Source organism: Schistocerca serialis, chromosome 3 (assembly GCF_023864345.2).
Source record: "Schistocerca serialis cubense isolate TAMUIC-IGC-003099 chromosome 3, iqSchSeri2.2, whole genome shotgun sequence".
In the NCBI taxonomy this organism is placed as follows: domain Eukaryota; kingdom Metazoa; phylum Arthropoda; class Insecta; order Orthoptera; family Acrididae; genus Schistocerca; species Schistocerca serialis.
In genome coordinates, this window is record NC_064640.1 from 579,212,872 (window position 1) to 579,239,550 (window position 26,679).

Here is a 26,679-nt window from a genome sequence, read left to right on the forward strand (position 1 = left end):
AACAGTTATGAAATAATAAACAGTTTAGTTATTTTATTCCATCTGTCTCATTTTCATTTGATTGTTCCTTATAGTTTAACAGTTAACATGCTAGCTTTTTCCTTCCTCTTGAAGGAAGCTTTGCATTTTGTGATTTTTTTTTTTTATAGAAAATCCAACTTTTCACAACTATATTAGAGATGAGCCTTTCTGACGTTTATCTATGCAATTTTCAGGTTATTTCCCCATCACATTGTCACAGACACAATACACAAACAGTTAAAACATGTAATCACACATAACAGAATATACACTGCTTGCATGTGGATAACATATATGGCCCACACCCTTCCACCTTAAGGATTTGGCAACAACAAAGGCATCTAACCATAGGAATAAAGTAATTTTGAAATCCAGGGTGGATGATTATGTATCATGTGCAGATCCCTGTTGAGGGATTAATACCAGGGAAGAGAAGTGGTGTAACTGTGTAATGATTTACTCGTGTCAGCTCTTAGTGCTTGCACACAGTATTTACTTTTCATCTTTTTGTCTTGCCTCTGCTATTTAGTACTAATTAGTGTTTCTGATTTTTCAATATGTAGGGTGTATGGATTTGCAATAATTGCTTCAGGAGTTGCTGTTTACTCAACAGTTAAAGCTGAAAATGCTAGGTGGCCAGATTTTGGAGGTGCTAAGAGACCAGATTTTTCAACATTTATGGCAGACCCAATAACGAAAAAATCAGATATGATGATGAACAGAAATGATATGAAAACAAAAATGGAATTATTAATTATGAGAATCCAGGTAATTATTTGCTTACCATCACCTGTTATAATTTTAAGGTATGTATAGATTTTATTTGCATGTTAGCTGGTATGGCCGCTGCAAAAATAATGTTTAATTTCAAGATGATGGTAATGATCATTATATCCGTTGCATTTTTTGAGGTACATGTATGTCTTGAGTGGTGCCAAATGGTATACACTGGAGACGTTATACACGTTTGATTGGAGTATGGTATACTGAACACTTGGCTCCAGGAATGGGAGCTGGTCATTCCCTACAGTTCTGTATTACAATGAGCTCTGTGAGTGGTCTATCACCCAACATTTGGCACAGTGGTAGGATATTACATGGTAGACAGAAAGTCTGTCTGCTTTATTGTCTGTAGCATGAGAGTGGTGTGGCCACTATCTGCTTCAACTTAATTGTAGCAGGGTTGCCTAGGTACTAGCAAATATGCAAGAAGCCACTCATGGTGCCAAAGTCACATTTTTAAATTCAAACTCAACAGCTTCTCCTGATGGACACTCCCATAGAAAAATAGTGAACCTGGTAGGTGAGTCATCCTTGTAATGTTTCTTAATCTAAAAGTAACAATATAAGTTTTGCTGCTCAGAATGTACTAATTGTTGTTAAGAAAGTTCTCTAAAAACTGTTTCCATACAACTTACATGGGCATTAGAGGGATTATTTGATGTACTATAATTTCTTAAAATTCCATATTGAAACTACGATTTGACAACAAACCCCATAGAATTAAAGGGGATTGATTCATATCCTATTCTGCTAGGTATGCATAGCACTCCTAATTCAGGTAAAAGTATGTAGCTGTGGGGATATTATTGATATTGGTGTCTAGATATGAGTTAGAAAGGATGAGCATCATTGAAACAAACAAGATCCATGTACTGACCCTGACAGGTCATGTGCAGTATCGGCCAACTGCCATGTCATCCTCTGACAGTGTCATCATTGTGCTGTAGTATGGAGGGGTGCAGTCAGTACACTGTTCTCCTACCCACTGCCAGTCTCCCAGAGTTTGGAGTTGCTTCTTCACACTCAAATAGTACCTCAGTTATTGCAATAGTGAGTGTACCTCATTCCAGTCCTCCCACCAGGGAAAACCCAAGTCATCTGAATAGCAGTCAGATATGCTCATTACTTAGTTATGGAGGTGGGATCATTGCAATAAAAAGCATCATAAAGAGAGAAGTTTGTAAAGGGTGTGGCAGATTACTCTACCATTTTTAAACCAGTGAAAACCAAACAAAATAAGATACAACAGGAAACACTGATCACATGTCGAAGATGCAAATGTAATTCAGTCAGAAAAAGTTATTTATCTGTGGATTAAACATTTCAGTGATTGTCTTGACACATCCTTTATGGGTTTCAAAATCTGTGTAACTCAGTTCTGGGATGATGACAGTGTTGTAGGCAAATTATCAGATCTCAATGAAGGATTCTCCAAACACTTCAGTAACTGTAGGGCACTGTATTGTAAGAATTGCCCAACTCTAACAGCAGCTGTGCTTTCCATTCCTATATTAGTGCAAGGTCAGCTGTGTGATTTTCATTGCAGTGTAGAACCTGTTTGCCTAAAGAATGAAGTCCAAGTATAAATTGCTCTGTGAAGAGGATTCCAGTGACTAAATGCAAAGTAGGTGTGAGATGGCCACACTGTTGCTATTGGTGGACCACACCATATTTTTTATTAATTCTTCAACAAAATCTCAGTGTTCACTGTATGGACCTATCCTTGCCACTAAAAATGGTACACGCACACCAGTTCAGTTTCATTATCCTGCATTCCCTTCTTCTTTTTGATGCATTGCTGCACCTTTCAGAATCAAAAATTCATTATTTCACAAGTTAAGCAATTTTTTTTCTGGTTGTCAAATATAGATTCATACTACTCTTACTTACAAAGAAGTAGTTATTTTTGAGTGATTGAAGATTCACTTGGACTGTGAACTCCATGACCATCACTACATATATGTAAAGTCATTTCAGACAGTCTCTCAGTGTCAATCGAGGAATGCTTAGACAGCTGTATTCTCTTCTGGAAAATGTTCAAGATCGCGTGTGTAGATCTCCAACGAGATGTAGCAATATATCAGTTAGCTGCATACAAGAGACCCAATTCTTCTATGTTATATGTTCAGCAGGTATCATTCCACTCCTGATAAGCAAGGCCAATTGGAGGTCCATAGTGTGTCAAAATAAACAGATGTGAATGTAATATCAGGGGTACCCCAAGGGAGTGTCATGGTGGCATTACTGTTTATGGTATAAATTCATGATCTAGTGGATAATGTCAGAAGCTTCACTAGGCTGACTGCAAACATTAACAACTGTAAAATACCTAGAATTAGCTGTCCAGATCAACCTAAAATGGAATGATCACATAAAACTAGCTGTAGGAAAAGCAGATGCCAGGCTGAGATTCATCCACAAAAGAAGTAGCGTACAAAACACTTGTCCTACCAATTTTAAGTACTGCTCATCAGTATAGGATCCTTATCAGTTTGGATTAATAGCAGATATAGAGAAATCATTACAAGAAATGGCACATTTCATCTGGCGATCATTTAGTATGTGCAAGAGTGTAATGGAAACGCTCAGCAAACTTATTTGGCAGGCATTATAAGAGAAACATTAAGCAAGATGGAGACGTTTATTGTAGAAATTATGAGAGTAGTTGTTCTGTTAAGAGTTGGACAACGTATTGCTTCCTCCCATGTAGGTCTTGTAAAATGACCTTGGTGAGAAAGTTGAAGACATTAGAGCTCATAGGGAGTCTTACTGGCAGTTATTCTTCCTGTGCACCATTTGTGAATGGAATGGGAAAGGGGAGAAATGACAGTGCTACCAGATGTGCCTTCAGTCATACACTGTAAGATGGATTGTGGAGCATAGCTGTCAAACCAAGAGACTTTCTCCTGCAAGAATCATATAAGCATTTTCTTTAGCCTGAAAAACAATTGCTGTAATATTTAGCAATGTGATATTAATATCAGTTCTGTGTTTGAGTATGCTTGCCAGTTCCATGTTGTCCTTGAGTGGTATTTTTGCCATTGAGTTGAAAATCATCTCTCATATCACTTTTCTCATGTGAATGTTGTCCCTCAGTTCAGTATTGTAAGTGCAGCTTTGTTTGGTGTTGCCATTACCAGCATATATTATGTGACCAAAAGTATCCACACTTTCCTGTGTAAAGCGGAATTGACCAGTGGATGTCATGAGATGTGGACCTGCCAGGATAAAAGGACGTGGTGAGTACTGGGTTGGTCAGGAGACCTCAGTGACTTTTGTGGACTAGTCATTGTATGCCACCTTAGTAGCAAATTTATCAGGGACATCTCTTTTAAAGCTGTCCAAGTCAACTGTTGCCACACATTTCTGTAGTTAATGCTAAGAGAATATTGAGGTGGTGTAAAGAGTAATGCCTCTGGTCAGTGGATGACTGTAAATGAATGATTTGGAGTGATTAATCAAACTACACCCTGTGGAAATATGATGGAAAAGTTTGGGTTTGCCAAATATGTGGTGAATTTACCTGCCTTTGTGTGTAGTGCCAACAGTGAAGTACAGAGGAGGTGGTGTTACAGTGTGAGGATGTTTTTCATGGTTAAGGTGTGGTAGGCTTATTGTGGTTTAGAAAACAAAGTGTGGAAGGATACGAACACATTTTACACCCTTGGGGACTGCTTATGGTAGAGGAATGGTTTGGAGACTATGATTGTTTGTATCAGCGTGATAGTGCACGCTGTAATAAAGCAGCATCTGTGAGGCGTTGGTTTGTGGACAATAACATTCCTGAAATGCCCACCTTTCGGATGAGTTTGAATATCTACTTCATTTGAGATCCCAGTGTCCAACATCACCAACTTCTCTGGTTTCAGCTCTTGAGGAGAAATGGGCTGCCTTTCCTCCACAGACATCTCGCTGAAAGTGTATTCAGTAGACTTCAAGCCATCATCAAAGCAAAGAGTGGACACACTCTGTATTAACATCTTCTAATATATGTATGGTACAATGGGCTGGACTTCTGGTATTACTTTGTCTCAAAAGCACATCTGATTAGTCTTTACTAATGAGTAGTGAGCATAAGGGCATTTTTTTTTAATAATAATAGTGCAGCGTAATGTCAGAGAGAGCACTGCAGGTATACTGTACTTCAAAATGTTTTGAAATTTGCTGAAATATCAAACTACATATCCTATGCTTGCTAGTAACTAGCACTAGTGTATTACTAATCAACAATCCTACTAACTGAATATTAATTAATCTTAAACACTACAGTAAATAATAACTTTGGTCAATGATGTAATGCCCTGCGGACAATACTTAGTACCCTCATCCCCCTCCCTCATGCTCACTACATCAATACCATTTGATAAGTTTGTCACACTTGCATACCCAGGCATACGAAATGATGCACTTCTGAGGAAACTAGGCCAGGCTTGTTTCAGTACAACTTTGGAAAACCTGGAACTAAGCTCTTGCCATGCTTCAGTGACCCCCAGTGCATATAATGGTGCCACATATGTGTTACAGGGAGATGGATCCAGGCTTGATCACAATAAGTTGTGAAATTTTCATTCGAACATTGTTTTTCAGACACTTCTTTTTAGTTACTTCATTTGGATCACTTGTAGATATTAGTGATGAATATTAATGTGAGTTTACATTAATTTAATTAACATGTGATCTTTATTTCCAGTAACCTGTAATTTGCTATTCAAAGGTAATACAAGTAAAACCAACTACTTTATATGCAAACTGTGTTACACTATTTTTTGTAAATATTATTAGATAACTTACACTGTTGTTATTAGAGCTTCACTATTGTTATTCAGTAATTTTATTTTAGCATATCTGTATTTTTGTTATATTACGTTCATTTATTTTTGTAACCAACAATCAAGCTGTCTTCCGTGGATGATACTTAAATTGTTGATTCAAACAATTTGTGTTTCTGGTGCAAAGTGACTTTTGAGACTTGATCTTAGTCTTACAAAATGGCATCTGTTAATTACACACAGTATGCTGTCGCACAAATTTAAAAATCATTTTTACATTTATCTTGTTGGCTGTTTTTCCAGTCAAATAATTGAAGCCAAGCTACCCGCAAACCAGAAAGTTTAAATGTCTTCTTCTACAATCAAAAAGTCATAGAGCTTTCAACAAGTGAAAGAGCAGAATTGATTGTTCAGACACTTTCTTTTCGTGGCAAAACCATGGGTTTGTACTACATGAAATGGCCATGGCTTTGATTAATTGTTCAGAATCATTTATTTATTTATTTATTTATTTATTTATTTATTTATTGTTCCGTGGGACCAAATTAAGGAGAAGTCTCCATGGTCATGGAACGAGTCAATACATGAAATTATAACACGATATTAGAAACAGATAAAATGAAATATAAAAAAAACATTCAGGTGACAAGTCGTAAGTTTAAATGAAGAAAATCAACAATGTAACACTGGAATTTGCTTAATGTTTTAGCTCTTCCAGGAGCTCCTCGACAGAATAGGAGGAGTGAGCCATGAGGAAACTCTTCAGTTTGGACTTAAAAGAGTTTGGGCTACTGCTAAGATTTTTGAGTTCTTGTGGTAGCTTATTGAAAATGGATGCAGCAGAATACTGCTCTCCTTTCTGCACAAGAGTCAAGGAAGTGCATTCTACATGCAGATTTGATTTCTGCCTAGTATTAACTGAGTGAAAGCTGCTAACTCTTCGGAATAGGCTAATATTGCTAACAACAAACGACATTAAAGAAAATATATACTGTTAGGGCAATGTCAGATTCCCCAGATTTTTGAATAGGGGTCGACAAGAGGTTCTCGAACTTACACCACATATAGCTCGAACAACCCGTTTTTGAGCCAAAAATACCCTTTTTGAATCAGAAGAATTACCCCAAAAAATAATACCGTATGACATAAGCGTATGAAAATATGCAAAGTAGACTACTTTTTGTGTTGAAGTGTCACTTATTTCAGATACTGTTCTAATGGTAAATAAAGCAGCATTTAGCTTCTGAACAAGATCCTGGACATGGGCATTCCACAAGAGCTTACTATCTATCTGAACGCCTAGGAACTTGAACTGTTCCATCTCGCTTATAATATGCCTATTCTGTCTGATCAAAATATCGGTTCTTGTTGAATTGTGAGTTAGAAACTGTAAAAACTGAGTCTTACTGTGATTTAGCATCAAATTATTTTCCACAAGCCACGAACTTATTTCATGAACTACATTATTTGTTACTGTTTCAGTATTACACACAAGATCCTTCACTATCAAGCTGGTGTCATCAGCAAACAAAAATATTTTTGAATCACCTGTAATACTAGAAGGCATATCATTTATATAAATAAGAAACAGCAGTGGCCCCAGCACCGACCCTTGGGGAACGCCCCACTTAACAGTGCCCCATTGGGACTGAACATCACTACCACTCTCAATATTGCGGAGAATTACCCTCTGCTTTCTGTTTACCCTCTGCTTTCTGTTCTTAAAGTAAGAGGCGAACCAATTGTAAGCTACTCCCCTTACTCCATAATGGTCCAACTTCTGCAGTAATATTTTGTGGTCAACACAGTCAAAAGCCTTCGTTAAATCAAAGAAAACACCTAGCGTTCGCAACCTTTTATTTAATCCGTCCAAAATCTCACAGAGAAAAGAGAATATAGCATTTTCAGTTGGTAAACCATTTCTAAAACCAAACTGAACATTTGACAGCAAATTATGTGGATTTAAATGCTCCAGTAACCTTGTATATACAACCTTCTCGATAACTTTAGCAAACACCGATGGCATAGAAATAGGTCTAAAATTTTCAACATTATCAATGTCTCCCTTTTTATAAAGTGGCTTCACTACCGAGTACTTTAATCGGTCAGGAAACCGACCACTCCTAAAGGAAAAGTTACAGATATGGCTGAGAACTGGGCTAACATACATAGAACAATACTTCAGTATTCTGCTGGATACCCCATCATATCCATGAGAGTTCTTGGTCTTTAGTGATTTAATTATTAACTCAATCTCCCTCTTGTCAGTATCATGGAGGAGCATTTCAGGTAACAGTCTCGAAACACTTTTTTCTAAGAGCGCTATATGATTCCCTGTTGGGACTAGGTTTCTATTTAGTTCACCTGCTATATTCAGAAAGTGATTATTAAATACTGTACATATATGCGTCTTATCAGTAACACGGACATTTCCACTATGCACTGATTCTATATCCTCGACCTGTCTCTGCAGACCAGCAACTTCCTTTACGACTGACCATATGGTTTTAATTTTATCCTGAGACTTGGCTATTCTGTCTGCATACCACATACTTTTTGCCTTCCTAATAACATTTTTAAGCACCTTACAATACTATTTGTAATGGGCTGCTGCATTTAGATTTTGACTGTTTCTAACGTTTTGATATAATTGCCACTTTGTTCTACAAGATATTCTTATCCCTCTAGTCAGCCACCCAGGCTGCCTGTTTGTGCTAGTACCCTGTTTTAAACGTTCTAACGGAAAGCAACTTTCAAAGAGCATGAGAAAAGTCTTGAGAAAATCATTATATTTATCGTCTACTGTATCAGCACTATAAACATCTTGCCACTCTTGTTCCTTTATAAGGTTTACAAAGGTCTCTACAGCAACTGGATCAGCTTTCCTGAACAGCTGATGACTATATTTAACACGTGTTGCAGCACAAAAATCTTTTAAAGTTAAAATTTGTGCATCATGATCTGAAAGGCCATTCACCTTTTTGCTAACAGAATGCCCTTCTAGTAATGAGGAATGAACAAAAATGTTGTCTATGGTTGTTCTACTGTTCCCTTGCACTCTCGTTGGAAAGAATACGGTTTGCATAAGATTATATGAATTAAAGAGGTCTACCAGCATCCTCTTCCTTGCACAATCACTTATACAATTAATATTGAAGTCACCACATATAACTAACTTTTTGTATTTCCTATAAAGTGAACCAAGAACCTCCTCTAGCTTTAGCAGAAATGTTGTGAAATCGGAGTGTGAGGATCTATAAATAACAACAGTTAGAAGTTTAGCTCCGTTAAATTTAACCACACCTGCACAACATTCAAACACCTTTTCAGTGCAGTACTTTGAAACATCAATTGACTCAAATGGGATGCCGTTTTTCACATACATGGCTACTCCCCCACACCGCAAGAGCTCCTCGAAAAGCTGCCAGCCAACCTGTATCCTGGTAAAGGAAGCCTCTGAATTATCTCCGTATTTAAGAAGTGTTCAGATATACCAATAATTTCAGAGTCAACATCTATAAGCAGTTCACTAACTTTAGCTCTAATACCTTGTATATTTTGATGAAATATACTAATTCCCTCATTACTCGGATACCTAAGCTTTGTCAAAAGTGAGTCCCTTGTTAGAGAGACTTCCCTTAAGCAGGAATACCTATCAGCTGACTTCAATCTAAAAAAGGTCTCATGTTATTACGCCTGACGGCTGTATTAAGATGAGGCCGATCGTGACGCTGAAACAGTTCCACGAAATGCACATTCGTGTTGCCAGTCTGAGTAGCTATCTTTTCCAGGTCACCATCTATGTTATACTCCCCATCCCTATCAATACTATTACCAGCCCCACCCACAATCACTACCTGAAAGGAAAGATTTATGGAAACATTTGACTAGAGCTACAGACGAGGAAAAAGACAAGGACAAAACTTGACAGTGCTTATGATTGATAGTAATGAGGTGCCTGATGAGGTCCACTTAACCATTCCTGGATTTCTTGAACAGTGAGTTATTACCAAGAGCTTCTGGAATTAACTGGTGACTTTCCAAAGAACACAGTATCATGTCGTACACTTGGAACTGTAAGCCATGGTGGGTGGATGAAAAAGACAATTTTCACATTCAAGATATACGTCTTTTAACCCTTTCGTGGGCAAAATTATTGAGCAGTTTTTTTAAATGGAGAGCAGATAGTAGTTAACAGGTAGGTATATTTATCGTACAGAATATCAAACTTGCTCCAACTGTGAAAGTGAGGTCACACAACAAGGTGGGAAGTATTCTTCCCACTGCCCTTCCTTGGAGTTAAATGACAAAAACAACTTTTTCAATATATGTCACACTTATTTTATAAATTTACTTCTCTTGTTACAGTGTTTGTTCACAATTACTTGCCCTGAAATTTGGGTCTATGGAAAGTGCTATTTGACGATATGTACAAACACAGCGAGTGCTCTTTTCCGCAGCTTTGGTACTACAATGATGGCACGTCCAGTAGATTTCTCCTAAAATGGGTTGATTCTCCCCTATAGCCACATGACGAAAATCTTCAGGTATTTTACCCCTTTTTGCCAGAAAGACAGGTTTTTGTCCACGCCTTTTTTGGGATGAGAAGCCAGCGATCAATTGTCTGGCTAGATGGATCCTGTATGTGAGCTGATCATGCTGTCCACTTTCTCTTTTACTTATTTTCCACAGGATAAAACTGTTCACTGCAGCAGCGTCCACCAGGAAATAAAATAATCTGTGCCACCATTTTACAGAATGTCTGCCAATAGCATACCTTTGTTGTAACTGATCAAACTTATCGACACCACTCATTATTATGTTGTATTCTGCCACAACTTCAGGACAAGAAATCTCTGTACTAGTACCATCCTTGTTTTTCCTTTGCGCTGTGGCTGTTTCTCATGGGTCGTGAATTGAGGACAGGAAAGTGACTGGACGGTTATCCATCCATTTTACTGCAGAAATGGCTCCTTTTGTTTCAGACTGGAATTCTCCTCATTCCAATTTTACATTTTCCTTCATAAATTTGGGTAAATCAAAAGCATTTACCTTATACTATAGCTGCGAGGAAAAAATCACAAAATATCACGCAAACAGCACTGAAAGACTCCACTACAGAGCAACACTCAGCTATACAATGCCTCTGCATGAAGGTACAGCAAAAACAGTGGGAACTTCCGATTAGAAGTAGTACCCTATACTGTTCATTAGGTGGTAGCACTTTACAGAGGTGGGAATTGTCAATCCCACGGGACTAGGAGCAAGTTCATTGTAGTGGGAAGCATGTTTCCCACGGCTCACGAAAGTGTTAATTTCCCTGCAGTTATCTCACTTGGAGAAGTAGTTGTCAAGAAGAATGTGAGTTTTTTGTCATCAATTGTACACGTGATCCTGGCTTCTGTCATCATTTCTTGTTTGTGGGTCAACTGATGAATTAATGGAATATTGATCTCACGGTTAGTAAGGATGTTGCAACAAGATTTCCCAACCATCTCTGGTGCTTTGTTGATGAATCTATGACTATCCTTATATGATGATTCAACAGCAGTTAAGGCAATTATGTCACAAGTTGTGCTGCAAACAGATGAAGCTGGACAAGAGGAATAAGGAAAAAACAACTGAAAAGATACAATCTGCAGTGCAGAGATTTTCTTTCCTGTACAGACATGAGAGTTCTCATCTTTTATAATTCCTGGTTCAGAAACTTTCTTCAGGAGATCTATCACCACTGACTTTCTCAACAAAGATAGTTCAACATGAGAGAATGCTCTTATTTACAGAAATGCAATTGAAAGAAATTCAGAAGACAGTTATGTGCAGAAAGATTTCAAACTCATCGAAGAATAAAAGAACATTTTTAAAAAAAATCAAAACTGACGAATAGTTTTGCAGACCATTGATGGAGAACATAAAAAATACTCAACTGCTATGGGATTCTTCCTTAGGAAAAATTTAGGTTCAATGTCTTATTTTCTCACATCAAATTTTGATTCAGTAGAAGCTGTAGATAAGTGTTTATATTATAAAAATTGTGTGTACATTATAAAAAACTTCATGTAATTCAGGAAGTTTTTGAAAAATTGCTTCAGGATGTTTTTTAATGATGCTGTTCCGATTGTGACATGTCCCAGTAATTTTCTATTGGAATGAAAAAGGAAATGGTGAGGATGGGAAAACATCTCACACTTGTGAAAGGAATTAATTGATTTGTATACTGTTTTCAAACTACAGGGCATTTGGGGGTCTCCCAACAGTTGTCCAATTGAGCAGAAATTTTGTATAGATTGCTATTTTTGTTGTTGCTTTGAACAGGGTCAGTAGGGGTGGGAGCAGCAAAATTGTACTCGTCAGAAAATTACCTGTAATTAAGGACCAGCCAAGTAGTCCTTAACAGGTGACCTCTGGGGGACACCTAGTGTATCATAGTCGTATTAGAATTGCTAAATTGTACAAGACTCTGCCAGTGTCAACTTGTATGTCACCAGCTGCTTGTGGGATCCCAGTGGCTTTTATCACACAAACCAAAAAATTCCCAACAAGACTGTGTGTAACAGTTATGAGACATAACATCTAGGCTATCAACCAATCTTTCAGTGATAGTTCATTAAGAAATAGAAGTTTTTAAAAAAGGAATGGTCAGTAAGAAACATTGACTATATCACAGAGTGTTTTTATTCTAATGAAATGCAATGATGGCTCTTTTCAGACATTCATTCCATTTTATTTACATAAAAGTCTACAATGTACAACTGTAACCCTTAAACCTTAACTTTACAGTATCTGTAAGGCATGGTCCATAAAAATAATGAACTTATGGAAACAGAAAAATGTTGGTCAGTTAATTTATTGTAATGGTGCTGCACCATATCCTGTAAGCCAGCAAGATTGTTGTTTTCTATAGCGAGATGGTGGTGGCGGACCTTCAAGAAGTAGAGGGGGGGGAAAAAAAACCACGGTAAGAAGGTATAGGAACATTAAAAACTCATTAAGAGGGTAAATGGTGAGCTAGAGCAAACAGCATCATTTATCCTTAATGATATCAGTTTGCTTTGCTGATAGTTGTTGTTAAAATTAAACAATCATTTTATTTTAAAATGCTCACTACTAAATAATTTCAGCTGTGTAGCCATTCTCAAGTGTCTGCATTATGTATCAGATATGACATAATAAGTGTAAAGTAGCCATTGATAGTTTAATTGCTAGGGTGAAGATAGAATTTGCAAAGGATAATCTGTTAAATACACATACTTCGGTTACAGACAGTTTACCTGTCTACATTATACAATTTTATAAGCAGACCATGGTAGGCCACACAAGTGACAAACATGAACTCCAATTAAATGAAGCCAATTACACTGGCTTTCAGTCTGCTAGTGATGCCACAGCATATCAAGGATGCTTTCCTGGGGATTAAAGTACAACCTTTTATGCTAAACTCAATCAGGTCCTTTAAATGACTTACTGTCATGTCTTCCTTGGTGATGTGTAGTAAATGGAGTAAGGCAGCTCATGAACCAGGAACTGTATATTAATCACCAGCATTTGTTCAGGAAATCGTGCAATTTGGAGTCAAGTATGTACCACTTTCATTAATGAGAAAGTAATAAAGGAAATAAAGGTCTTCAAGTCAGTTTGTTACATCGAAACTTAAAAAGTATATGGTGGTGGTGGTAGACTTCAGTTCAAAAACTGGTTTGATACTGCTCTCCATGCTGCTCTATCCTGAGTCTGAATCTGCTTACTGTTTTCATCTCTTGGTTTCCCTCTACTATGTTTACCCCCCCACTCTTACCTCCAGTACTAAGTTGGTGATCACATGATGGCTCAGAATGTGTCCTATCAACCGATCCCTTCTTCTAATCAGGCGTTGCCACAAATTTCTTTTCTCTCCAATTCTATTCGGTACCTCCTCGTTAGTTACGTGATCTACCCACCTAATCTTCAGCAGTCTTCTGTAGCACCACATTTCAAAAGCTCCTATTCTCTTCTTGTTTAAACTGTTTATTGTCCATGTTTCACTTCCATATGTGGCTACACTCCATACAGATAGTTTCAGAAAGGACTTACTGACACACAAATGTATACTCCATGTTAACAAATTTCTCTTCTTCAGAAATGTTTACCTTGCCATTGCCAGTCTACATTTTATATCCTCTCTACTTCGACCATCATCTGTTATTTTGCTTCCCAAATAGCAAAATTCATTTGCTTCTTTATGTGTCTCATTTTGTAGTCTAATTTCCTCAGCTTTACCTGATTTAATTCGACTGCATTCCATTATCCTCATTTTGCTTTCGTTGGTGTTCATCTTATATCCTTCTTTCAAGATATTGTCCATTCTGTTCAGCTGCTCTTCCAAGCCCTTTGCTTTGTCTGACAGAATTACAATGTCATTAGCAGACCTCAAAGTTTTTATTTCTTCTCCCTGGACTTTAATTCCTACCCCAGATTTTTCCTTCCTTTCCTTTACTGCTTGCTCAATATACAGATTGAATAACATTGGGGATAGGTTACCACCCTGTCTCACTCCCTTCTCAACCACTGCTTCCCATTCGTACCCATCAACGCTTATAACTGCCATCTGGTTTTTGTACAAATTGTAAATAGCCTTTTGCTCCCTGCATTTCACTCATGGCACCTTTAGAATTTGAAAGAGAATATTCCAGTCAACATTGTCAAATGTTTTCTCTAGGTCTACAAATGTTATAAATGTTAAGTCTACAAATGCTATAACTGTAGGTTTGTCTTTCCTTAACCCATCACCTATGAGAAGTCGTAGGGCCAGTATTGCCTCACATGTTCCAAAATTTCTACGGAATCCAAACTGATCCTCCCCGAGGTCAGCCTCTACCAATTTCTCCGTTCTTCTGTAAAGAAATTGTGTTAGTATTTTGCAGCCGTGAACTGATAGTTCAGTAATTTTCACACCTGTCAGCACCTGCTTTCTTTGGAATTGGGATTATTATATACTTCTTGAAGTGTGAGGGTGTATCACCTGTCTCGTACATCTTGCTCACCAGATTGTAGAGTTTTGTCAGGACTGGCTCTCCCAAGGCTGTCAGTAGTTCTAATGGAATGTTGTCTATCCTGTGGCCTTGTTTCGACTTTCAGTGCTTTGTCAAATTCTTCACACAGTAATATATCTCCCTCCTCATCTTTCTGTACGTCCTCTTCCCTTTCCATAATATTGCGTTCAGGTACATCTCCCTTGTACAGACCCTCTATATACTCTTTCCACCTTTCTGCTTTCCCTTCTTTGCTTAGGACTGGTTTTCCACCTGAGTTCTTGATATTCATACATGTGGTTCTCTCTTCTCCAAAGGTATCTTTAATTTTCCTGTAGGCAGTATCTATGTCATCCCTAGCGATAACATGTTTCTACATCCTTACGTTTGTCCTCTAGCCATTCCTGCTTAGCTGATTACCCTTCCTGTTGATCGCATTTTTTAGACGTTTGTATTCCCCATCGCCTGCTTCATTTATTACATTTTTGTGTTTTCTCCTTTCATCAATTAAATTCAATATCTCTTGTGTCACACAAGGATTTCTACTAACCCTCATCTTTTTACCTACTTGATCCTTTGCTGCCTTCACTATTTCATCTCTCAAAGCTATACTCACCTCACGCTCAGGGTGCATGGCAGGTTGTAATGTGTTTGCATCGCTTGAGGCAGAGGATGAATATGGGTACTGCCTGTCTGGCCTCACCCATTTGCAGTACAAGTGGACATGAGGGGGGGGGAGGGGGGGCAGGGGGTGCATAGTGGGACCTCTAAGGGAATTATTATCCATGGCTGGAAAGAAGTCCAGTGTGTGCTTAGGATGTCTGGCAGGGGTGGGGATGGGGAGGTGGGGGGCTCTTCTGAGATATGGAGGAGGCCTTGCCTGTGGCTATTGAGGGTGCAGGGTGCAGTTGTTAGCAAGTTGTGGCTTCTGTCATCGCCAGTGACTACTGTTGCTTGGGTTCTGAGACCATCCTCATTTACCCCAGGTGGCTGGCAAAATTGCTGAAGATGGTTGGCCTTACTGATGGGGTCCAAGCAGTTTACAGTTTGCAATATCACACCCTGAGCTGATTGGGGTCCTTAGGTTTGTAATAGGGTGGAGGGTCTCAGCTGTAGGCTCCATCGATTGTGTGACGCTCTTAGCTGCAGATTTCTGGACTTGTGTCATGGGTTGGAAAATTGTAGAGGTGCCCAAGATAGGTTCGTGGTGCACACAAAGAGGAAACAGCTACTCACGTAGCAGAGTACATCTGGAGTGCGTGTGGGTTTTTTTAGGCTGGGTAATAGTTTGAGGTCATCTGATTGCTCACCAGTCAGTACACAGAGGATGAAATCTGATCATGTACAAGCTACACACACTTCCAATCTCAGTATTTTAACAGTAAATTGGCTAAGCATCCTTAAATATCCCCACCAGCAGACGTCCTGATGGAGGCAGATGAACTAGCATGTGCCGCCCCCCCCCCCCCTCACCCCACCATTACCACTCCCATTCCTCTCCCCTCCTACTTACTGATTTCAATGCAGTGTGATGAAGTTCCTTAGTAGCTGGAGGTAGTGGCCTTCTGATTGACAAGTTTCTTTCTGGTGTGAATTAGTCTCCCATTGGTGACAGTATCCTTACCAACTTTAGTGCCGCCCATGACACCTTTCGGCTATTGACCTTACGACCTTTTCCCCAATTTGCAGGTCTCACTACAGTGGTCACTGTATGGTGATCTTTGTGACAGTGATCACTTTCTGGTTATCGTATCACTTCTTTGTCACTGCCCGACAGACCAGTTGCCACGCTGGGTTCGTCAAAGGATCAAATGGCAGTTTTATGCCTCTGCCATCACCTTTGTCCCATCTCTGTCAGTGTGTTACTGATGAGGTTGTTGGAGATGTTTTCCAACATGGTTACTTAAATTGTTGCAACTGCTACCCCATGCCTACAGGCCCCCTCCACTGGTGGCCAGTACTACGATGGACCAAGGTCATAATAATGGCTATCTAGGACCACCAAAGGGCCCTGCAGTGTCTCAAGTGACATCCTTAACAGACCACCCTCATCAGTATTAAGTGGCTCCATACAATGACTCATGGCCTAATTAAACCCAATAGAAAGAAATGCTGGGACTGTTAAATCTCCTTCTTGGGAATGTATACCCCTTTGTCCCAGTTGTGGACTAAGCAACATAGCCTAATGGGCACCCAAAGAACAGCAGCTATTCCAGATCTCCTCCTTCATGGTGGTATTTCTACTGATGTTTCAGTTCTTGCTGAACACCTCATGACCCACTTGACTAGTCAAACAGTATGACAGGCCCTGATTCAATTCATAATCAACTGACCCAGTGTCCGAATGTGACTCACAAACCCCATCTACTCAGGGTCTTCAGCCACATTTGGACAGAAGTATTTGTACCTTTGTAATGGAAGGATGCTGTCATTATCCCAATCCTTAAACCCAGCAGAAACCCTATGTCCATCGACAACTATGGACCAATTAACCTCACAAACAGGCTCTGCGAACTACTTGAAAGTATGGTAGCCTAGCAATTATGCTGTTTCTCAAATCACAGGGTTTTTTTCCCCTATTTGTGTGGGTTCTGGGAGGGATGATCCACAACCAACCACGTCATTAGGTTGAAAACAACAATCCAAGAGACTTTTCGAAAATGCCAGCATCTTATTACATTCATTTTTGATGTACATAGGGCATACAACAGCATTTGGTGCTATCACATTTTACTTACCTTCCATGACTGCACCTTTTGAGGTCACTAATAATCTCGTTGTCAGTTTTTATTCAGGTTAGAGTTGGTACATTGCTCAACTTCTGTTGGGTCCAAGATTCCGTCACGGCCATGTACTCTGTGTTACACGCCTTTTCTATCACCATCACCATCTAGTGACCTCCATCAGACCAGTGGTCACTACTGCAATGTGTGCCAACGATTTTTGCATTTGGCTGAATGCCAGCTCCAAAGAGTGAACCAAAGGGTTTCTGCTTGGGTTCTTTCCCATGGCTTCCAGTTTTCTCCCGCAGAAACAGGAATAACAAATATCTGTTGTTGTACTGTGGTTCATTCCGACTTTGAACTCTACTTTGGTACCCAGACTGACGTGGCTGCTCCATATTTCTCAATTTAAGACTGAGCTGCATGCAAAATCTTAATACTCTGTGCATCCTTGCCTACACCTCCCAGAGTGCGAGTGACACTCTTTTACCCTCTGTTCACCAGGCCCTGGTCTAATTACAACTGTATACTATGACTGACAGGTTTGCTGTTAAATGACACCATTGGCTTTGAAATTATCATACCCAGTGCTTCATTGTGGAGTATCAGCAGCCACTGCCACCTTCCATATTAGTTTCATAGACAGTTTCCTCGCCGAAGCCGGGATCTTACTTCTTCAGTTCCAGTAGTACCAACTCATCAAATTCTTTTTTTCTTACAGGTCATGTCTCATCCTCAGGTAGGTTTCCCATTTGGAGTGCACCTCAAGACCTTCTCCCCACCTCTCATAAAATATGCTGCCATGTGTTCTCATGCAGGTCTCCTTGGTTAGTACCCTTATGTCGAATTAGGACTAATGTACATAAAGGACCTAAAATGTCACCTCCATGACCTTTTGGCATATTTTCTTCTCTCTTAATTATGAATATCAGGGTGCTACTCTCATTTACATTGGTGGCTCTGAAACTATGAATAGGACAGAATATGCTTTTACATCTCTCACAAGTTGCGAATAACATTCAGTGCTTGGAACATGTTGTACTTCTTCAATAGACCTGATTGCTTTTAACAGAGCCGTACATTTTATTTAACAAACCTTCCTCAACCACATTTTAATTTGCAGTGACTCAATGAGCAGTTTCCATCTATCGATTCATGGCTACTCTTGATACCTTATAATACCTGCTATTCACTGTCTTCTCGTTGACCTTATCCATACTACATGCTCAGTTGGCGATGTTTGGTTCCCAAGTCATGTGAGTATCACAAGGAATGAACTGGCTGACTGTCTAGCTAGAGAAGTGATTACTTGCCCAAAGCTCACTTTGAAAGTCCCAGGTATAGATTTATGTTTGCAGATTAAGACTTCTCCTCACTCAGATATGGAATGTCATTTGGTGGGTTACTGCCCCCCACTAATAAACTTCGCGTTATTAAGTAGACTATGGCTGCATCCCTCCTGTGGGACACCATTTTATCATAGGCACCTTTAGTGTCGGGCAGGAGGGTTTTCATGTGACACGGAGGGATATGCTGGCAGTAACATAGCTACTAGCAGTGTCAGCCAAGCCAGACAGGCCTCAGTGCAGGGGTCTTACAAAGAGTGTCCCACAACTTAGAGAAGAGACAGCTGTTCTTTTACCAGGGAGCTCCACCAGCAGTGGTTGAGCTGGGGACTGTTCATCCCAGCCAGACCTTTTTTACCATAAATTCTGGGCATACTTCAGGGACCATTTATAGGCATGGTGGTGGAACATAGTGTGTTTCAGAGAACAGGGGTCTTGGCTTCATCACTTGGGCCGTGATGAAGGTCTCAACCTTAAGGTGTGCTGTGTGCTGAATGGCTATTGAATTATACCCTCTAGTGGGTAATCTCCGAGTTACATGCCGCCTCCAGTTGTACAAGGCTAGCTCAGGTACGCGGGGCTTTGTCTAGGTCAAAATTTGTTTCCCTAGCTGCTCATTTGGTCCCTGTGAAGCGACTTAAATTCCCATCTGCACATGACTGGACGGGTGTACTGCCAGGTAGTACCTACACTCACCAACCAGAGAGAGCTGGATTGGTCTGTCTTTGTGAGAAGTCTCAGAATTATAACAACTGGGCAATAGTCTGCCATAACACTTTCATTGTAATCAAGAGAGCAGAGGGAACCTTCAAGAAGGCATCCCCGTTCTGTATTCACAGGGCACTGGAGGGTGTTGCTGTGTCCTTAAAAAATAGTAAAAATCTTTGTAATCGAACACTTCCAGTTGAAACTGCCACATTAAACCAAGTATCTCAGCTTCTGGGATGCATGACGTTAAGTGACTACACTGTTGTGGCTGAGTTGCCCAACACCCTTAACTGCTGTAAAGGCATGGTTACCTGCTCCAATTTAATGGAGATTAACCCTGAGGAATTATGTGGAGAATGGAAAAATATGAGTGTCATGAAAGTACAAAACTCTGTGAGGAGAGTCAGTGGCACATTGGAAAAAACTGTATTATTTATTCCAACACTCAACACTCCAGAATTACTTGAACTTATTTTTGCAGGCTGTATCCATCTTAAGGTTTGACTGTTTGTTCCCGACCCAATGCGATGCTTCAAATGCAAAATATTTGGTCATACCTGTATAGCATGTAACAGAAAGACTACATGTGGAAATTGTGAAGGCTCAACTCACAAATCAAGCAATCCTTGTATACTTCCTCCAAAATGTGTAAACTGCTCCAGGGATCATCCAGTACATAGCAGAAAGTGTGGGGTTTATAATGAGGTACGAAAAATTCAGGAGTTGAAAGTTAAGAGATGCATGTCCTATGGTGAAGCTGAAAAAGCTTTCAAAGCTATGCAATCTCCAGTTTTTACTGCTACTTTTTCATTGGCCCTTCAGATGCCACTCACCAAGTGTATTGCCTCCACGCAAACCTAGACCAGAGATTCAAGTATGAGTGCATGCACTTGCAATTTTACCTGTGGGAGGGAGCTACACTTGGACACACAATCATTCAGAAGCCATTGATGATGAACTTGAAGCCTGGGCAACTCACAGCTGCACACCATCAGAAACCCACTAAGTTGTCAGCTGTACCCATGCAAGCAACTCCTCCTACAAGTAAGGAAAAATGTCACATAAAAATTGGTTCGAAAAGGAAAAAAGTTGCAGCTGAACCTAGAGATTGGCCTGCGCTCTCCTGTTCCAGTGGTTAATTTACTGTAGAGGATATTGAGATCCACATAGAGGACTGTCTAATGCTCCACCTGACCTGGGTAAATCACCGCCACCAAGGGAGAATGACAATGGCTTCAACAGGGACTTCTGTGTTACTGTGGAACTTAAATGAATACCAATCACATTTGGAAGAATTACAGCTCCTGGCCCAAGAGAGACCATTCTGCATCTGCGTACAAGAAAATAATTTTAAAGTCACTGACACACCTGCATTAAGAGGCTACCACCCCTACAGGCAGGATGATTTTACTGGAAACAGGACTAAAGTCGGGATGGCTGTTGTCATTGATGACCGATGCCACTCCTATACTGTCTCTCTTACCACAGCCATACGAGCAGTTGCAGAGGAAGTTCTCACACTACTTAAAATCACAGTGTGTTCTATATCTTCCACCTCATGATCTGTTGGATGCAGTGGCACTGACAGAACTCTTCCCTCCACTGTCCCGCCCATTCCTCATGGGAGACTTTAATGCACACAGTGTGCTTTGTGGGTCTCAGCTAGCAGTTGCTCCAGGTGTCGAATATTGAGTGCCTCATCCATTTAGAGAATATCTGCCTTTTGAACTCTGGTCGGATGACACACTTTTCCATTGCTAAACGGTCATCTTCATCCATTGGCCTTTGTTTTTACTCCCTAGCTATTGCAGACATAGTTCAGTGGTAAGTGGCCACATATTTGCATTCCACTGACCACCTTCCAGTTTGGGCTTGTCTGCTGACTGATGGTGGTCAACAGGAGACTGCGAACATGGATAGTTCAAAGGGCAAATTGGTTGCGATGCAGTCAGCAGGCCATCTTTGAACAACAGAATTGCACCCAGAAAATATCAGCTATAAGACCCGACTAGCTGCCGCAGATTACATTCTCCCATCTAGGAACCACCTCAGGTGACAGCCTGTGTCTTGGTGGAATGACGAATGTCACCTGGCAATCAGAGCCAGGCATGTAGCTTTGTGGAAATTCAAACATCATCCAACTACAGAAAACTTTTGTGCCTTCAGAGCTATGAGAGCACAAGCAATGAGAGTGTTAAAAGAACGAAGAGGAACTCATGAAAGGAATAAATGGGTTCACTTCCGCTGTGAAAGTTCGGGGCTCAGTAAGGCAGATTTCTGGCTAGGCAGTACACCTCCCATTATGGCGTTGTTGAGAAATAGAAATGGGGACTTGATGGATGCACCTAACAACATGACTCAGGTTTTAACTGAATACTTTTTAACTATCACTTCATCATCCAGGCGAACGGTCTACCCGACGGGAGGCCCTAGCCACACGACATTTCCATTTTATCCAAACAAATTCCTGCATTCTGGGTGTTTCGTAGGACTGTGGAGATGAGACTAGACTTCTTCTCGTGTAATGAGGAGATCTACACTCTCCTATTGTCCATGTGTGAGTTTGGATCTGCTCTGTCTGTGGCCAGACACGCTTCTCCAGGACTAGATGATGAGATTGATTATGCCGTGCTCTGTTACATATGTCCTGAAGCCAAAGGCAAGTTCCTATCTTGTTTCAATCAGATCTGGTTTGATGGACAACTCCACAACTTCGAAGAAGGTGGTATTAATTCCATTATGGAAAACAGGGCAGGACCGTGCCAACCCTGACAGGTACCGGAATGTAGCCCTCACCAGCTGTATGGGTAAGACTATCAAATGCATAGTTAGCCATCACCTAATCTGGCTTCTCCAATCCATTGTTCACCTGTGCTGCTCCCAGTGTGGTTTCGGGCACTATTGTTCTGCATTTGACAGCTTAATCCTACTGGAGGTGAAGATACAGGATTGCTTCCAAAACCATTTGGCTGGTGTGTTTTTTGAGCTCAAAAATGAATATGAAATCACTTGGAGGTACAACATGCTTCTTCAACTTCGTGAATGGGGACTATGTGGACTTCTTAATCCAATCCTTACTTGATGATTGGTGCTTTTGGTATCATGTTGGTGATGCCTTGTACAAGGGTTGTTTTTTAAGTAAGGGCCGTTCGCGCGTATAGTCCCGTAGTTCACGCGGACGCCGCAACAAGCCACCGCGCCGCTTGCCGGCATCCTTCCCGTTCACACTGATGCAAGTTGCAGCTCTGTAGCTGATGTGTACGCATCGCTGTGCTACTTCATAATGTTTACGATTATTGAATCGTCCGCCGCGTGTGAGATACGGTCAGTGATATGTTTTTTGACCGCGAGAAGCCTATCAGCTGCATAAATTCATCGTCAGTTAACAGAAGTTTATGGCTTGAATGCAATGAGTGAAGGTAAAGTGCGTCAATGGGTTAGAGAGTTTAAAAATGGCCGTCAAAACGTCCATGACGAAGAACGCTCAGGCCAGCCCTCTGTGATCACTGATGATTTGGTGGCTGCAGTCGAAACAAAGATTCATGAGGACAGAAGATTCACAATTTCCACTCTTTCTTTGGAATTTTCACAAGTTTCAAGATCGGTTTTGTACAGAATTGTGTCTGAAAACCTAAACTTTAAGAAACTGTGTTCTCGGTGGGTACCCAGACTCCTCACAGAGGACCACAAAGGGAAGAGATTTGCCACTTCATTGGACTTTTTGATTCATTACGAGGAAGAAGGGGATGACATGTTGAGTCAAATTGTCACTGGAGATGAAACATGGGTATCCCATATCACTCCCGAAAGCAAGCGACAATCGATGGAATGGCGATACACAACCTCACCCATCAAGGTCAAAGCCAAACAGACGCTGTCAAAGCGCAAGATTATGGCAACTGTGTTCTGGGACCGGCGCGGTGTTTTGCTAGTGGACTTTATGCCACGAGGAACGACAATCAACTCGGATGCCTACTGTGCAACTCTAAAGAAGTTCCGCAGAGCAATTTAAAACAAGAGACGCGGCATGCTGACAAAAGGAGTTTTGCTCCTGCACGATAACCCTACGCCTCACACCTCTCAAAAGACTCGGGATTTGATTGATTCTTTTGCCTGGGAAGTTTTGGACCATGCACCATACAGCCCCGACCTTGCTCCTAGCGATTTTCACCTTTTCTGTTACCTGAAACACCATCTTGGCGGGTAGCGCTTCAATGACGTCGATGAAGTGAAAGCGACCGTGAACTCTTGGCTGTCGGAGCAGGTGGCCAAATTCTTTGAAGAGGGAATTAAAAACTTAGTTGTACGGCATGATAAGTGCTTAAATAAACAAGGCAACTATGTAGAAAAATAGGTAAAAGTGTGTAGAATCAGAAAATAAAAGTTTTTTTACAAAAGTATTTGTATCCTTTTTTAAAAATAAAAACGGCCCTTACTTAAAAAAACAATCCTTGTATGTTTGCTGTGTTTGGGAGAATGGCGTCCCGCAGGGCAGTGTACTCAGTGTCATATTGTTTGCAATTGCTATAGTGGCATCTCCTCCATAGTCAGGAGTACTGTTAACTTTGTTTGTGGATGACTTTGCAATCTTCTACTCTCCCTTCGATCTTACAACGAGGCAACTACAGCTGACCAACAGGAGGCTGAAAGCTTGGGCCAGTAAGAATGGTTTTACATTCTCGCCAGAGAAGTTTTAACCAACCAGAGCTCGCAATGGGGGACAATATTTTATGTTTTAAGGCCACTGTGCTTTTTGGGCCTACTATTTGACTCAAAATGAATCTGGCTCCCACACCTGAAAGACATGTGAGCAAAGGGCTTCAGAACATTGAATATTTTGAAGTGCATGAGCAGAAAGAGATGAGGTGCTGACAGGTCCCTCCTCCTGCAATTTGATAGGGCATTTGTCAGATCACAGTTAGAGTATGGCAGTGTAGTTTATGGATGTTACCTCAAGATGTTAGACTGAAGCCTTTTGGACCAGCCTATTTCAGTGCCTGTGTGCAGAGGCTGATGAATCACCATTTTGGATTTGACAGTGCCTGCTCCTGGCTTGACATGTCCTGAAAATCTCTGTGTTGCCTCATCATTTGCATTTAGTGCAGCTGTCCATGCTAACTTCGAGCAGCTGTTCAAGAACTGATGATGGTGGTGGTGGTTTGTGGGGCACTCAACATCAAGATCACCAGCATCTGTACAAGTTCCCAATCTTTCAGTTCCGGTCTCACCTCTTCCTGAATGATGATGAGGACAACATAAACACCCAGTCCCCATGCAGAGAAAATCCGTGACTCGGCCGGGAATTGAACCCAGTACCCTGTGATCCAGAGATGGTAGCCACTAGACCATGAGCTGCGGACTGTTCAAGAACTGACCCTATGTGACTGTGCCATCTGGAATATGTGCTGCTGACAGTCTGAAAGATCTGGATGTATCATGATGTGTTGGTAAATGTGCCAACACCTGGTAGATAGAGGAGGCCGAAATCTAACACAGACGGGCGTGAATTCTGGAACAGGATAAGTAGTGAATTCTCATAAGAAAAGTATGCAGCTCCTCGAATACTTAACTTTATTCCATGTTGTGGTACATCGCTGTTGATAATACAAATAAGACTCTCTTCAGATACGGTTAATGGCGCCTTGCTAGGTCGTAGCCATGGACTTAGCTGAAGGCTATTCTAACTGTCTCTCGGCAAATGAGAGAAGGTTTCGTCAGTGTAGTCGCTAGCAAAGTCGTCGTACAACTGGGCGAGTGCTCGTCCGTATCTCGAGACCTGCCTTGTGGTGGCGCTCGGTCTGCGATCATACAGTGGCGACACACGGGTCCGACATGTACTAAATGGACCACGGCCGATTTAAGCTACCACCTAGCAAGTGTGGTGTCTGGCGGTGACACCACATATCAGACCTCCACATACTCTGCTAGGGATGGAGCAAATTGCCACCTGGTGTCTTCAGAGGCCCAAAGTGATTTTAAGCTTGATACTGTACAAGAAAGTATTTACGTCATGTGGCGTTTTTACAACTCTGTTTTCTTCAATTCTGAGTATATACCAAAGTTTGGTTGTTTGTATGGATGGATCCCAGCAAGAGAATGCCGTCGGTTGTTCAGCTGTTTTCTCTGATAGGGTTTTGAAAGTGCACCTTCCAGAAAAATTTACAAATTGTGATGGGGAGTTATGTGGCATTATGACAGCCCTGAAATGGATTTACAGGTGTCACAGTACACGGTTTCTCAGCTGTTCTGACTCACTCAGTGCCCTAAAGTGGTCCACTAAATATGCCTCATAGACCAGTTGATTCAGGTCATCCATGACTCCTTGCATTGCCTCCAACACTGTGGCAAGGTGGTGATCCTTTGCTGGGTACTCGGACTCGTTGGGTTTCAGGGAAATGATGTAACCGACAAAGTAGCCAAAGCAGCATGTCAGCATGGCGGAGAAAGTTGATGTGCTGTCCCCTTGCACACTGTCATGTCATTACCTCACAGATGAATCGTGCATCAGTGGGAAACAATGGTTGGAGGTGGCAGAAAACAAACGGCAGTCACTTGAATCGCCCACACTTGCATGACAGACGTAATGGCAACCTCAGTGATAGCAGGAAGTGCTGCTCATCAGACTGCGCATAGGGCATGTGGTTTCCTTCATGGGTCGATCACTCTGTGAAGTTTGTGGTGTGCCACTTTCAGTTCAGCATATTTTGTTTGCTTGTGTCTTATATACTGACATCAGGGCAGCACTCAGTTTGGCTGGAGATCTGCCCACCAGCATCACAGCAATACTGGCGCCAGTGTAACGCGAGTTTTGAAATTTTGTGAACTGTTGGGTGTTGTCCCTAAAGTGCTAAGTGCTAATGATGGCAGGTGGACTTTCATGCATTATAAACTACTCCCACATGTGGAGATAGCCTGTGTTCTCCCTTCCCCCCCCCCTCCCCCCCTCCACCCCCCCTCCCTACCACACCCCCCCCCCCTCCCCCGATGAGAATGGTTTCCTGACTTTTCTTCTTTTCTTTAGGACGCTGATGACCCTGCTATTGAGCACACCACACTCATAATAATAGTAATAATAATAATAATAATAATAATAATCTTATGGCTGCATGACACTCCTGTTTCCCCCAAAAGGAATCCACTGTCCTATGTCGCTCATGCATTAGTCATATCATATTTACCCATAGTTTTATCTTATGTACTGAGACAGGTTGTGGAGCCTAGTAGACAGAACCTCACATCCAGGTGGAATCGGGGTTCCGGAATGTTTGCCTCTAATTTTGGTGGACAGCATCTGGATAATGGAATATGGATAATGGAACTG

General features: G+C 40.9%; 1 protein-coding gene across 1 annotated transcript in view; it reads left to right on the top strand.

Annotated features, from left to right (window-relative positions):
• LOC126470471 (oxygen-dependent coproporphyrinogen-III oxidase) overlaps nt 1–26,679 on the top strand; it is a 90,354-nt gene that overhangs the window by 9,562 nt on the left and 54,113 nt on the right. Inside the window, exon 2 of the mRNA XM_050098333.1 lies at nt 585–789. Within this exon, the coding sequence (XP_049954290.1) occupies nt 585–789 (205 nt within the window). The remainder of the gene's footprint in view (nt 1–584; nt 790–26,679) is intronic.